The 14,161-nt window shown below is 44.5% G+C and overlaps 1 protein-coding gene across 4 annotated transcripts; it reads left to right on the top strand.

Annotated features, from left to right (window-relative positions):
- Positions 1–8,841: 8,841 nt before the first annotated feature.
- snx20 (sorting nexin 20) lies at positions 8,842–13,926 on the top strand. 4 transcript variants are annotated; one of them, XM_048973543.1, is made up of 4 exons: positions 8,842–8,977; positions 10,770–10,925; positions 11,013–11,158; positions 12,392–13,926. In XM_048973543.1, exons 1-4 carry the CDS (start codon positions 8,965–8,967, stop codon positions 13,061–13,063), a joined length of 987 nt encoding a protein of 328 aa, XP_048829500.1. In that variant the 5' UTR covers positions 8,842–8,964; the 3' UTR covers positions 13,064–13,926. The 4 variants fall into 4 exon arrangements, with proteins under 4 accessions (XP_048829500.1, XP_048829499.1, XP_048829501.1 ...); XM_048973542.1 differs by lacking the exon at positions 8,842–8,977 and adding an exon at positions 10,020–10,488; XM_048973544.1 differs by lacking the exon at positions 8,842–8,977 and adding an exon at positions 10,022–10,297.
- The last annotated feature ends 235 nt before the right edge of the window (positions 13,927–14,161 follow it).

The raw sequence follows: 14,161 nt of genomic DNA, 5'->3' as shown, positions 1-14,161 counted from the left end.
AAACATAGCATCCCAAACCACTGAGCCACACATCGTTTCTGTGGATTGGGTATAGAGATGAGATTTAATTCCCAATCAGATGCGTCTGTGCCATCAACACGAAAGCTCCTCATGTGAAGCATCCGCACTGGTCCCACTGGGTTGAGATCCGTCTCGATGTTGAGATGAAGCCACTTAGGTTAGTCAGGTGACTCCAGCTGAAGGGACAGGCTGGGGGGGGGGGGGAGGGGTCGTCACATCCTGCTGGTCCCATAGATGAACGATGACAAAGTGCTCCTTTCACAGCGCTGACAAATACAATGGGTGGACAGATGTTCCACATGGCAGTCATGGATCGGTGACTTCTACACCCTCCCCACAGAGAGGACAGCTACAGGTGCCCCTGAGCGCCCCCTTCTGGTTTTTTTACGGTATGGAACTGAGTGATGGTTTTTCATCTTATCAGCAAGATATTATTCAGTGGTAGTGGTAAGTTTAGTCATTATTACAGTTTGCAAAAAAGATTTACTGCATTTGACAGACACATCAATACTATTCTTCTGATGAGGGGAAATTGTTACTTCAGCAGTGTGTAAATTTGTCAGAATCGAAACGATGACTTAGGTTGTTCAGTTGCCGAAGCCAAAAATGTATTTCTTACTGACATAAATAAGAGTAAATTCTGACATAAATGCTCAGTTCTGTGCTGCTGTAGAGACAGAAGAGCTCTTTTTAAGTTAGTCATGACACATTCTGGTGGTCAGCTTTGGGGAAGTGAGGGCAAGCAGTTAATATCAGAGTGCCATCAGACTCCATTTTGACAGTGAAGCCTGACACTTGGCTATTTGTTCCACGTTTCCTTTAGCATCGACGCTCATTATGGTCATCCCTGCTGTGGGCCAGCTGAAGCTCAACATGCCCTAAAATGTTTCATTTTAATTTGAGGTAATGAAAGCACAGCTGCTCTCGCATTCACACGCTACTGAAAGCATCCCGCCTCTCTGACTTGCACATCAATAAACCCAGTTAAGCGCTGAGAGAGGGCCGCCAAAACATAGAATAAATGACAGTCTGAGCCCAAGGCGACAAGAAAACGTCTTGACGACCGATTGTTTGCGCCCATCGATTTCAGTGTGGACAATCAAACGCATGACACCCAAAATGGCACTCGACTGTTAGCCTTATTACACTGGTTGAAATATTACATGTTGCACTAGTTTGATGAACAGCCACATATTCAGAACCATGTTGCTGTCATCTTGCTATATTCAGCTGTAGAAGTGTGTGTGTGTGGGGGGGGGGTATCGTTGGTTCTGCTGTTATTATATATAGAAATTATACTAGAAGTCAAACAAACTGTTCATAGAAACAGTTTTGAAGGACTGCTTTTAGGGAAGGACATTGTAGATGTTCCTCCATATTCAACTGTGCACTTCAAAATTTCCATTAAAATTCAATTACCAAGAACCAGAGTTGGAAAGCTTAGGTCCGGTACAAATCCAGTCCAAGATTTTGTTTCAACTAACCAAGTTGAGTATTGACTTTGACTCTTTATATTCAAGTGCTTGTTTGACACAAAATCTTGGTCTGGATTTGTACTTTCTGGGCCTGAACTTTCCACCTCCATCCAAGAACAGATGAACTCCTAGAATTACGGGTCTGGGTTACTGCAGACAGGGTCTGGGTTTGTGAGGCCCAAGCAGTGGTACCTTGGAAGCTCATGGCTCCTTCGTGTTCTGGGGGTTTTATGAGGATATCTGGCACCCGGCCAGCCACCTGGAACAAGATAAAGATGGTGATTGGGCTTTGCTGTTAAGTGAGATTGACCTCCGGGTACAGAAACCAAATGCAATCCACATAATGAAGACAAAGGAGAAGAAACTTTCTGATACATAAAAGAATCAGTTTACGCAAAACTATGCATGAGATGTTATTTTTAACTCATTTATCATGGGTCTGTCATTGCCCCTATGAAAATACAGCTTTTTGTTTCCCGATCCTTTGTAAAACCACAATCTCCGAGAAAAAGTTCACCATGCCACTGGTAGGTGCTGCTCTTTGTGCCGTCAGTTCAGTGTCACACACATTTCCTGAAGGCGAGAATCGCGACAGGCTTCCCCGTAGACACCTAATCACAGAGGTCCTGACATTTCACTTATTATAGGCAACATCAATTACAAGAGCCACCGTGCTGATCCGCATGATCTCAGCATCCTGATAAACGTTTATTTTGGGCTTGAGCAGCTTCATCCATTAGCTGTACTGTTTGCTTAAACATCACATCGATTCAGTTTAACTACAGTCAATTTCAAATGGATCTGACATTCAGATATGACCTTAAAGTAGGCAACTCCTGAGCTATGATTAGGATTAAATTTTTCTTAATGAGGCTATTTTTTTTCCTGTGGGGGCTGTCCAACGAGATCAAGTCAGAATTGTCAGAAAAAATTAGATCACTTACTTTAAATCGCACAGGTTTAACTCGATTACTTAGAACCCACTAATTTGTGTAATTAATATCCTTTTCACATGAGGAGCAGGTTTATTAATAACAATTTATGCCTGTGCTCTGCGTCTCTCCTTAATGAAATGGCACGGAATGTAATCAGGCAGGTAATGTCATAATCAATGGGACGAAGCATGATGTTAATTACGGTGATTATTAATTGTTACAGTCAGGGCTGAATGCCACACTCTGTCTGCCCCTTTGTCTCATTATTTATAGCAATCCGCAGATTTCAAAAGGCAAATCTAATTAGTGATTCAGCTGCTGGGGCCACGAGTCACAATGAGGCAGTATCGGGGCTGACAGCTGGCACCAGGAGAGCGCGCACCGCGGACGTCAGAACAAAACCTGCATTATCCAGCGTCCCTGCAACAACGGGAAATGTATGTATCGCTAACTAATAAATACGTTCAGAGCGGCAGCCTGCCATCTGGAACAATGGGCCGATGAAACGGCTGCTTGACGCCATTGTTAGCTCACAGGCGGGATTTATATGCGCATGTCCAGGGACTCATGTCTACATCCAGTGGCAGGCTCGGAGCGACATCCTTTGAGGCAGCGTTTCCTAATCCGGTCCTTGTGGACTCTCTGTGGCTTCCCGTTTTCGCTCCCTCCTAGCAGGGAGCAAAAATGTGGACTGTCTGACAGGGAGCTCGGAAGGAGCAAAAACATGGACCGGATTGGGAAACACCGCTTTAAGATAATCCTGTTGCTCTTACAGATATGGGATCAGTGCAGGAGGCTGAGTGGCCCATTCCTGATCCCCAGGCCACTATCTCTGCTTGAGCTTAACCTACTACAGTCTCGTTATGCTGTGATGCATCCTTGTGTCGCCAATGAATTATGCATTTCTGTAGATCTACACATCAAGGCGTAAAAATAATCCGAGAGATGACACAGAAGGCCAGCAGACAGCTGTTCCTGAAGGTCCTATGAGCTCAAAGCTGCTGGTTCAAAGGCCAGAATAAGCACAGCCGGACCGTTTGAGTTCGGTACTTGACCTGAATCCCAGAAGAAATATATCCAGCCCTGTACCAGAAAAACCAATTCCTGCATTTTTTTAAACTAACACTGACACTAAATAGCACACTTTTTTCCTCACTCGTTACATTAAAGTTGATGGAGATCTGGGTAGAAAATAACCATGTTTGATGTTGAAAAATGTTCATGTCAAGTTGAACCATGTCCAGCGGATGTGAACGCTGTAGATGTTCTTAGTGTGATGAGGAAGTTCACTGTTCAGACGTTAGTGTGTAGGGATGTATTGTGAATGAAGTCTGAGGCAATGGCAAGAATGATGCTTATGTCATGCAATCAGATTGTTCGCCAGTCTTAGCAGCAAGAGGAATTTTCTATGAGTCCCTTTGTAACTCAGGTCCCTGTGCTACTACATTAGTGTCTAATAAAGCATGTATGGACCTCCTCACATATACTGATAGTGCTCATGCCTCAAACACACAGAAGGTAGACATTCGGACCAGCAGGAAGCTCTGTTTCTTTTGAGGCCTTGGTTTTGTGTATCTTCTAAGAATCAAGCAGAGCAGGCTGTACATTGAGAATGGCTATAGCATCACCATGTCCTGTTGATCCAATTAGCAGCTAAGCATCACATACTGGAAAATGGCCAATGTGATTGAATGGAATGACATGGCAACAATACAGGGGGAAAGGTGACTGTTTGGCATGGATGTGATTGGCTGAGTCACAGTTTGGCGTGGACACGATTGGCTGGAGTAACGGTTTGGCGTGTTTCCCTGCTGTTTAAACATACACTTTTACCCTGTTTTTTTAAAACGTGTGTTCCCCGTGAGGACAGTATGTTTTACAGCTCAGCACAAGTGCGTGAACTGCTCTGTTTTCTGAAGACATCCTAGCAAACAAACACAGCATGGCTGTTTGGAGAGAAGCACCCTGCCGTGCTTTTCAGATGGGATGTCGTCATCAGACAATGTCTCCAGTAAAAAAAAAAAAACGCAAACAAATTACATCTACCTCGGTTATCTTATTCTCCTGGTCACAGGCACGGTTTGGGGTTACAAGGGAATCCTATTCAACCTGCTTCTCACAAAGCACCATTGACGGCGCGGAACTCCGGGAACAAGGTGCATCAGTGATCAAAATCTCTTCTTGTTGTTGCCTTGGCAGGTTTGCCGAAGTAAAAATGCCCCCCCACCGCCATCACCTGTTTAATCGCTTTAAATCCTCTACTGCTGAACCTCCTGCTTTTTAATTGAGGTTAACTGAGATGTTAATTTCTATCAGCAGTGGCCACTCATACCATGCATTTATATGGGGCCCCCTGTTGGCCACAGAAAGTTACTGCACCGTAGTGACTTTTGATTGGGGCCCCAGAAACAAGAAACCGGCCCCTGCATATACGAGTAACTTATGTTTTGTTATTTGTGCAGCGTTTCTGTCATGCTGCAAGTAGAGCCTAACCGTCAGAGGGAAGGGGTAAGATAAGCCAGGGTGCTGGGTGGCAAGCCGAAGCAGTCCATCTGCTTTGATATTTGAATTAGCAAACCCCCCCCCCCCCTTTGAACTTGAGTGAGAATAACAGCACTTCAGCCCATCTGCTTGGCTCCCGCCAAACCTTCACACGCAGTACGGCGACGCATATGCTGCGGTGAGAGCCGCGCAGTCGCCTGCATGCCAGCTGCTATGTTGACGTGCATGCTTTTGCATTCTTGCACCCCTCCCATCAGTTTTTGTTCCAGGAAGCAACAGAAGCCACATCCCACCACCCCCAGATCCTTGGAGAATTTACTTGACAATTCAAGCTTACATTTAGCCTTCATTTATTTACCAGACAGCTTTTATGCAAAACAACACACATGGTCAGACTGGCCCTGAAACAAATGGGGGTTAAGGGTGCAATGCTTAACTCAGCCTGCCAACTCTGGGATTCGAACCAACAAACTTCTGATGACTGATACAGCATCCTAAACCACCAAGCCAAGTTGACTGTGCTTTAAATATTGAACAGGCAATGAGCAGATAAATAGTAAATGGAAGCCCTGACAGATGAACATATACTGAGATGCACCTTTGGGAAACGGTTGAGATGTTTGCAGTATTCACCATGTCACCGCTGAGCAGCAGAAATGTGTTCAGGTAGGATGGCTGTCACCTCCTGGTTCAGACCTCAACTGTCCTCAGAGGTCGCAGACGACGAGCCTGATTTCAGCCTGCCCACTGAAACTGCACCATGCAAACCCGCTTACCACTGGAAGCCCAGCATTCAGAAAAAAAAATGAAAATTGACAATGTGTATAGCCATATTTACACTGCTTTTCTAGCATCTTTGCAGGCCTGATGGCCGTTTGCTTTTCAGCGTGCACAACTTGCAAATCTCACAGCCAACAAGGATGACAGAAACAAGCCAGCTTACGGGCAGCTGTCCCTGACAGGGTGACACGGCTCCATTTACTGCCACAGGTAACATGCAAACAGGAGGACATGTTGGAAGGGGCCATTTTCATCAGTGCACTGCAAAGGCATCTAGCAATCTGATTGGACATGGGCCAATAACATGCAGCCTATCACAATCCATACTACATCTTCATAAGAAAGACAGGAAATGGCTTCAGAATTTGTATACATCACTTTTTTAGCCACATCACTTTCCCATGAAGTTGTTTGCTAGGTAACTAACCATAACCTAACAAAAGGCTTGGTTAAATTTCACGATTTTCCACAATGCCTGGTGGAAAAACAGCCTGGGGCTTTTCCAGAGCGACACGGCAGAGTCCTGGCCAAATTGCTCATGGGGAGTCACCCACCAAATGTCTGTTACATTTTTCTAAGAATAAGCCCAATTGTAGTAATGACGGGTACTACTCCATTTGTGTGTGGAAGCCTTAATGAGTGGCTTTGCAGATGTACCGATAGTGCACACTTTTAACAGTTTGTTCTGCACGCTTGTCTGTAACCAGGCTCATGAGAGCGAGAGGGAACTCAACATCCTTCAGTCTGAGTTCACATCCTGGACACACTGGGAAAGATTGATAGAATTCCTATAGACAACAGGATTGTTCTGCAGGTACTGGTGTAGATACAGAGATAGACACACATTGTTACTATGACACTTTATTAAATTTCAAAAGCACTGCATTGTCACATGTAATATTGTTATTCCCTGACACCTTCAGGTTGTGTGTTCGCATCCTGTCTTTGCACTGTGGGCGTTTACATGCGGGATTCCTCAGGGTACTGCAGTTTGTCCTCCTGTAGTTCAAAGGGCAAATAATGTCTACACTACCCCGCATCTCTAAAAGGATCCCTGTGGACTGGCAGCCAGCTGGGACCATACTTGCTTTGTGCCCTATGCCGTCTGGGACAGGCTCCAGGTCCCCCTGAAACCTTTAGTAAAAAGCCATTGGAAGTTACACGGAATGATGAATAAACCGCTCAATTCGCGCAAGAATTTGAGAAAGATCGGCATTTTTAATGACAAGTCTCCACCACGTGGACCTTCTTGGTATTACATGCTTTGAATTTCCCCTCACAACTGATGCCTGCACACAAAAAGAATTGTTTAGGGAGATGATGTCAGACACATTTACACACCACGAAAACTACAGTCTCCAATTATTGTTCTAGGTGTAGTCTTGTTCTAGGACCTACCTATTGTTCTAGGTGTAGTATTGTTCTAGGAACATGACAATTCCTGATAATAATAGTGGGACCCCAGGGAGAGTAGGAATATGTGACTGACGGACTGGTGCAGAGCAGAGCATCACCGCCTCTTTGTAATATGAAGGCAACAGGAAGACACAAAAAAAGTTTTTAATCAAAATTAACATTTGTTAATATTAAAAAACAGCATTTTAAGTCTTGACTCTGACTGTATTACCATTCCTACACCTGTAAATAAGGGGCAATATTAACTACCGCGTGCCTAATCAAAGATCACTCAGTGGTATTTATGGAAGGTTCTATACACATTTAAGTGTGAAATCCGCTCCCCCCCCCCCCAAAAAAAAAAAAACACTAAGACACATTTTAAAAGGAGACGAAGTTAGAGAAGAGCTACAGAAATAACTACAGGTCTGAAACTGGAGACAATGTGAGGAACGGGTAACAAAAAATAGCGATAGATGAGAACCAGTAAAACTCTATAGTCATCCAGAGGATTCAGATACCGATATTTACTCAACACGAGGCCACAAATTGAAACTACATTTGGATCATTTAAATCAGAACAAAACACATACACATAACATATCTACAGGGAATGCGATACGGATCTAGAAAAATAATACCGCCGCCCGCTTCAGGAGTGGAACCGAAGTGTTCAGACTGTTTAATGCTACTCAGGTCTGCATTAAATAACCACTGTTATTTTACATAATGCCTAGGTGACTGACGGGCTGAACATGGAACGGGAACGACCAACAGCTTACAGATACGGTGGCAGCAGCTCAACGAAGAATAAGAATATCATGCTTCATTTTTCCCAAGGGTTTTTAAGCAACATGTGGAAAAAAACACAGCGATGCCGCATTGAGTGTCCCGTGCTCTGATTGGTTGAAATCCCCACCCCCACCCCCCCCCCCCCCCGCCCCAATCATCCTGGATCAGATACCATCATCCTAAAGATAAGACATAAGGCTACACATTAACAAACTAGAAAAAAGGATGTAAATGCCTGAATCTCATGGTGCAGTAACATGGGCTATGGTTAAAACGGGGGAAGTCAGTTAGTTTTTAGGCAAATCTCACTGATTAGAATATTTTTTCTACAGCAGTAAACTGAATTTAACAGCTGAAAATGCATTAAAGGAAGTTAAATTCTGAATATATTAGCAAGTTGCTATATTTTAATAAGACGCAAGAATGACCCAGGAAGGCTAAAGTACTGACGCTTTATAAGAACGGGCAACAAAAATGATGATACGATAATGATAAGATAAACCGATCGTGATTTACATGAGCAAAACCAAATTCTAAACAAAGAGGGCAAATGCTGTAAAGAGTTATCATTCCGGCACAGTGCTGCAAAGATAACAACTAATTCATAAAAATATCCATATATGAATCGGCCGAAACAGAAACATTTTCCTTTCATTTTGTAACCTGCGCAGTGGCACTCAGTGTGTACGCGTGAGATAGTCCACGACAAAGACATTATTCTGCAGTTACAGCTTTTAATGTTTTAAGATCAAAAAGTCATTACCGAATACAAGAAGAGGGACAAAAACTGCTATCCGCTGCATGCCCGAGCGCTCGCTCCCTAATCACCGCTAATCGCACCCCTCAAAACCTATTCTCTCATATTCCTTTCAAAGCACTTACCAGAGAAAAGAGGCGCCAGAGGGGACATAAATCGACCGCACTTGTTTCTGAAGAGTGTCATTAGAAGCTTTTGTCACCCAGCACAAAGCCAGCTGTCAATAGGGAGAACGCCGTCAAGGTGCGCAGCCTGAGCGTCACCGGGAGCGCGCCTCCACACACCGCTATCGGATAGGGTTACTTCAATGGACCTGCAAGGTAAGTAGTGCTACCTGGCTGTATATTCAATAGTAACGATATTGTTAATAACAAACAACTGTTCAGAAAGATATTATTAATAACAAACATATGTCTAAAATAATATTAATAACGAAAACGGTTAAGTTAATAAATGATGTAAAATGAAGACCATGTAAAAACAACGGAAGACGATTAACTTCAGTTGTAAATTTGGGTAACAAATTCTTCTGAGTTAGCCACAACAGCAGCCTCATTATCAAAATGTTTTGCTCAGCAAACTGACTTCTGTCCTCACGAGGTAAATGAGAAATGTGGCCCTAATACAGTAGTACACAATGCTCAGAAGGCCTCAGTAAACTTACATAATAAGCCTTGCACTGGTCAAAAAGTGGATTGAGGCTTGATTAACATTGAAAGGGCACATTCTAAGTTTTCAAGTCTTACTACATCAATATGCAACTAAACACACGGTTTCTTCGTGATGCATTAGCAACGGCGGCACGGCAAAAACGCAATTTACAGCTGGGCCAGAGGCAGTGATGGGGGGGGGGCTATACCTTACTCTACCACTAGGTGGCAGTAAATGTCTCAAAATTTGAATGCGATTCTTTCAAGGAGCTCCGAGGTACAAAAATGTACGAAACGTTACAAGTATCCCCAGTTTCCAATACTGTATATGTCCTATTGCAGAGTTCCGGGGAAAAAAACAACGGTACAGCTCAGAATTTACTCTCACAGTTCCACGGGAGTCAAAATCATCTCGTGTAAATGTTCTACCGCTATGTTAATGTACTGGTTTTCTAGTTCTGCATGTGGTTTTAAGGAAGGCATTAATGGAAGACAGTTAATGGCCACTAACTGGCACCTGCCACTTTTGAAAGTGCCCCTCCGTTTTTGAGGTCCCGAGCGCACCTTTTAGATCACCGATCATTCAAAGATTCTCGAAGGGTACTCTCCTCGGTCGACAAATTTTACCGAGATCCCACCCCCTCCCCCAGTCGAGCACCTGCCTCTCGAAAAGTCTCTGCACGGAACTGGTGTAATCACATATGTTTCTTTAAACATTTGATTTATACAAGGTGTAGCTCTTACAAAAAAGTTACCCAAAATATTTAATCAGTATTATTTAAACAATAATTTAAGAATCAAAAAAGTGCTCCCCTATTGCTAAACTGTTTCACTTCCTCAGTAGCAAATCTCCTCCCATCCGCAGTTTGCAATACGGGACTCGGTAGCATGTCAGATTCAGTCAGTTCGCCCCCATGATAATTCGAGACCGGGAAATTAAAGAATGACGGGCTGAGCGCGGGGGCAGGTGTCCTGACAGCCACTTAATGCGTAAGTGCTTTTCGAGCACTTATTGTTGTGACCGTATTTTTAAAATATCACATGAGGTTCCGGATTTAGATCTTCGGCCGCGAAAACAAAGCTGGTGCGGGCGTCAAGTTAAACACTTCCCCTTTTCGTGAAAAACATTGCAAACATGGCTGGAGGAAGTCCAGTTTTTCGTTTGGACTGTACAAAGGAAGGTAATCGTTAATAAGCGTAAACAGAAAACAGTTTTTCCTCAATTCAAGCACAGCAAAATCATAACTTGTGAAGACTGCAAACAAAACTATTTGGTAAAGTATTTATGGTTTTATAATAGTGAAGATTATAAGATTGCCTGACGATTTGCTGAAAGCTGTTTAGTGGAGAGTTGACGTATTAAGACTGATATTAATTATGTATATTGTTTTCCCATTGATTAAGAAATCAGTATTTTTTCTTAATTGTCTTGTCTGACCTCACTGCTTGTTTATTTATTTAGTCAGGATGGCAGAGTGGTCAGCCCAAAGAGGGGGCTTACCTGACTATCAGGACGGTACCCTGTCAGCCCGGTTCACCCAGTCTCATCCTCACATCGCAGACAGGAAGGATCCAGGCTGTTGTCTATCACAGGGCTGTGATGGCACTGTCACTGTGGGTCAGTGAATCAGCTTCAGAGTTAAGGCTAAGGCAGGAGTGATGGAGAGGCATATGCAGCTAAGCATGGTGTGTGTGCTCCACGCAGAGCCCAGTCCAGGGTCCAGCTCCGCCATGACCACCAGGGAGCTGCAGCAGCACTGGCGGGCCCTGAAATCTGGACGTAAGCCAGTCAAGCTGCTTTTCGACGTACCCTCGTCCCGCACAGTGGAGCAGAGTTTGTCCAAATATGTGGTGAGTGACACGTACATGCAGTGCTGGTGAGTGACACGTACATGCAGTGCTGGTGAGTGACACGTACATGCAGTGCTGGTGAGTGACACGTACAGGCAGTGCTGGTGAGTGACACGTACATGCAGTGCTGGTGAGTGACACGTACATGCAGTGCTGGCGCCAGAACAAATCCGATGGGCAGGGCCAAGATTTCCATGGGGTGGGGGAGGGTGGGTGGCAATGGTAAAAGATGTTTGTCAGGGGGATGTTGGGTAGGCAGATGACCTGTAGCCACATCCCCGGGGAGAGACCAGTATTATTTGTTTTAGGATGTGTGCCTTTATTTAAAACAATGGTGGATGGCATTGTGGGACATGATGGCTCATTTGGGGATTGGCCCATGTATGCCCCCTCGTGATATCAACCCTGCATACACAGTGTTCAGGGCCAGCTGTAGGTATAATGAACTAAACTGTGTGTGTGTGTGTTTGCGTTTTTGTTATTTACCACATTGTGGGGACCGAATGTCCCTACGACACGGTAAAACCTGTTATTTTTTAGCTCTTGTGGACATTATTCAGGTCCCTGCACTATAGACCTCAATAAAAAAAAAATCTGTGACTGCAATCAGTCTTGTATTTTGTTTGGTTGCCTGTGGTTAATGTTAGGGTTGGGTTAGGGTTAGGGTTATTATAGTTAGGATTAGGGTTGTGCCCATGGAAATCAATGGAGGGTCCCCACAATGATAGGAATATATGAACTGTAGGGGTTCAATAAAATTTTGCTTGGGCCAGCCTTGCCTAAGTATCTACATTTATTCGGCAAACGCTTTTATATAGTGATGTACAGCTGAGAAGGCCAGGTCAGACAGTCCCTGAGGCAAGCAGACTTAAGGGTGAAATGGTGAAATCACTCTGCAGGCCCACAGAGCCGAACACGCCGCTTTAATTAGTACTTAACTTTCAAGCAAAACGAATGAAAAGAAACAGTACATAAATCATCCACATAGGTGATTCTAGACTCTTCTCCCAAGGTGAGTGGGCCCAACCAGTTAATTATTACACATTGACGTGACTAACTAAACTTTTTTTACAACATAATTTGATTTTACTAAACTTAATATCTTCATGTAGCACTTCCATCTGGCCAGTAGGGGGAACAATTGCACCCCAGTAAAATCGTCCAGCATCAGATGTTAGAATACCGTGAAACGTAGCACTTACGAACACTGCGGCCTGGCATTTCCCCACACAGGTGTACCAGATCGTCTTAATCAAGTCGGGCAGCTACGACTCCAAGCAGGTCTTCATCGAGAGGCGCTACAGCGACTTTGAGCGTCTGCACCAGCGGCTGCTGCAGGACTTCAGCGAGGAGTTAGAGGATGTGGGACTTCCCAGGAAGAGGCTTACGGGCAACTTCGCCGAGGAGAGCATCACTGAGCGCCGTGTGGCCTTCAGAGATTACCTGGCACAGCTGTACGCCATCCGCTGCATCCGGAAGTCGCCCGTCTTCCTCGACTTCTTCACCAGGCCGGAGCTGCGGCTGGCCCATAGTTGCCTGCGGGGTGGGCAGTACAGCCAAGCACTTGAGAAACTTCTGCATGTTCTCGACCTGCAGGAGAAGCTCACACAGCACTCGCCCTGCCTCCTGGTGCCTACGCTGTGCGCCATCATGGTCTGCCAACGCGACCTGGACGAGCCCGCCCGTGCTTTCGAAACTGGCCAACAAGTCATGCCTCTGGTCCGTCGCTACGGTCTCGACAGGTACCGCTGCCCCCTGCTGGCCACACTGGTGGATCTCGGCTATCAGCTGGGCCAGCCCATCGCCCACCTGCAGGAGGAGCTTTCCCAGGTGAGGGACGCTGAGAGGGGTCTGGTGTCAACACTCTCCCTGAAGGAGCTAGCAGTGCAGGAGTTCACAGAATGATCTGGAACGTGGACTGAAAAAACAGCATCTGAAATAGTTAGATGATTAATTACACACAGGATCTTTTAAGTCGTGTCATTGAAGAAAGTGAGTGTGTTTAAGCCAGATGAGTCATATTCCCCATTTTTTGGACTATGAACACAGAAATTGCTTTGTCCACACTGACTCAAACTACATTTCCTTTAAATAGTCATTAAGCACCATGTAAACCAATAGAATTTGGCAAAAAGAGAATTATCCCCAAGGTGATATATCAGTATCATTGTTCACTATTCACTTTGAACTGTAATAACCATGGATTTGCACAAAAGGCTAACTAATACCGCTTTACTGTCACTATATAGCACCAGGAAACGAGCGAGTCAATGGCAATGCCTGGAAACCACCACTTGGGGGGGCTATTATGTTTACTGAAACTTCCAGATTACCTTCGCTTCACTTACCCAACCGTTTAAAGAGCACAAAAGCACGACTTAATAAATTTTTGATTTCCAATTGAAATGTATATATGCAACTGAAAAATAAGTGGTTACGAACACCAGAATTTTGTAGGTGAATTTATTTATATGAGTCCATGAAGAATTCCTGGCAGCACATTGTCATTCTCTGTCAGCTTAAATAAGCAGTCAGGCTACCTGGGAACAAACAGAGCTGAAAAGGGGTGGAAGTCAGACATCAGAAAGTGAGAGAAAAACAGGCAAAAATAATTGGTTGGCCTTTAGGGGTCTGTATCCAGCATGCAGCGTTTCTGATGAAATCTTAAAAGAGCTCATCAAACGCACATCAGTGGAAATGCAGGTCATTCTGTTTGCCATTTCCTCTTCCTGCTTTCTTTCATCTGAAAAATAAAATGTTATCTGAGGGCTTTTTTTGGACTGTGTATTTTTTTCAACACCAGCCCGTGTTCTGTGATTAGATTATTGCCCCCCCCCCCCACACACACACACACACGATTAAGAAGACACCCTTCAAAAGCTGTAATGAAGAACATGTCGTGGATAACGGTGGGGGGGGGGGCGAAAGCGGGACACCAGCACAGGATGGATCCTCTGTTGCTGAGGCAGCCTCGTCCAGTGGACGGGTCTAAAATCCCGAGCG

The sequence above is a fragment of the Brienomyrus brachyistius genome, chromosome 13, assembly GCF_023856365.1.
Source record: "Brienomyrus brachyistius isolate T26 chromosome 13, BBRACH_0.4, whole genome shotgun sequence".
Taxonomy (NCBI): domain Eukaryota; kingdom Metazoa; phylum Chordata; class Actinopteri; order Osteoglossiformes; family Mormyridae; genus Brienomyrus; species Brienomyrus brachyistius.
The sequence above is the reverse complement of the archived record's forward strand: the minus strand, read 5'-3'. Positions and strand labels throughout refer to the sequence as shown.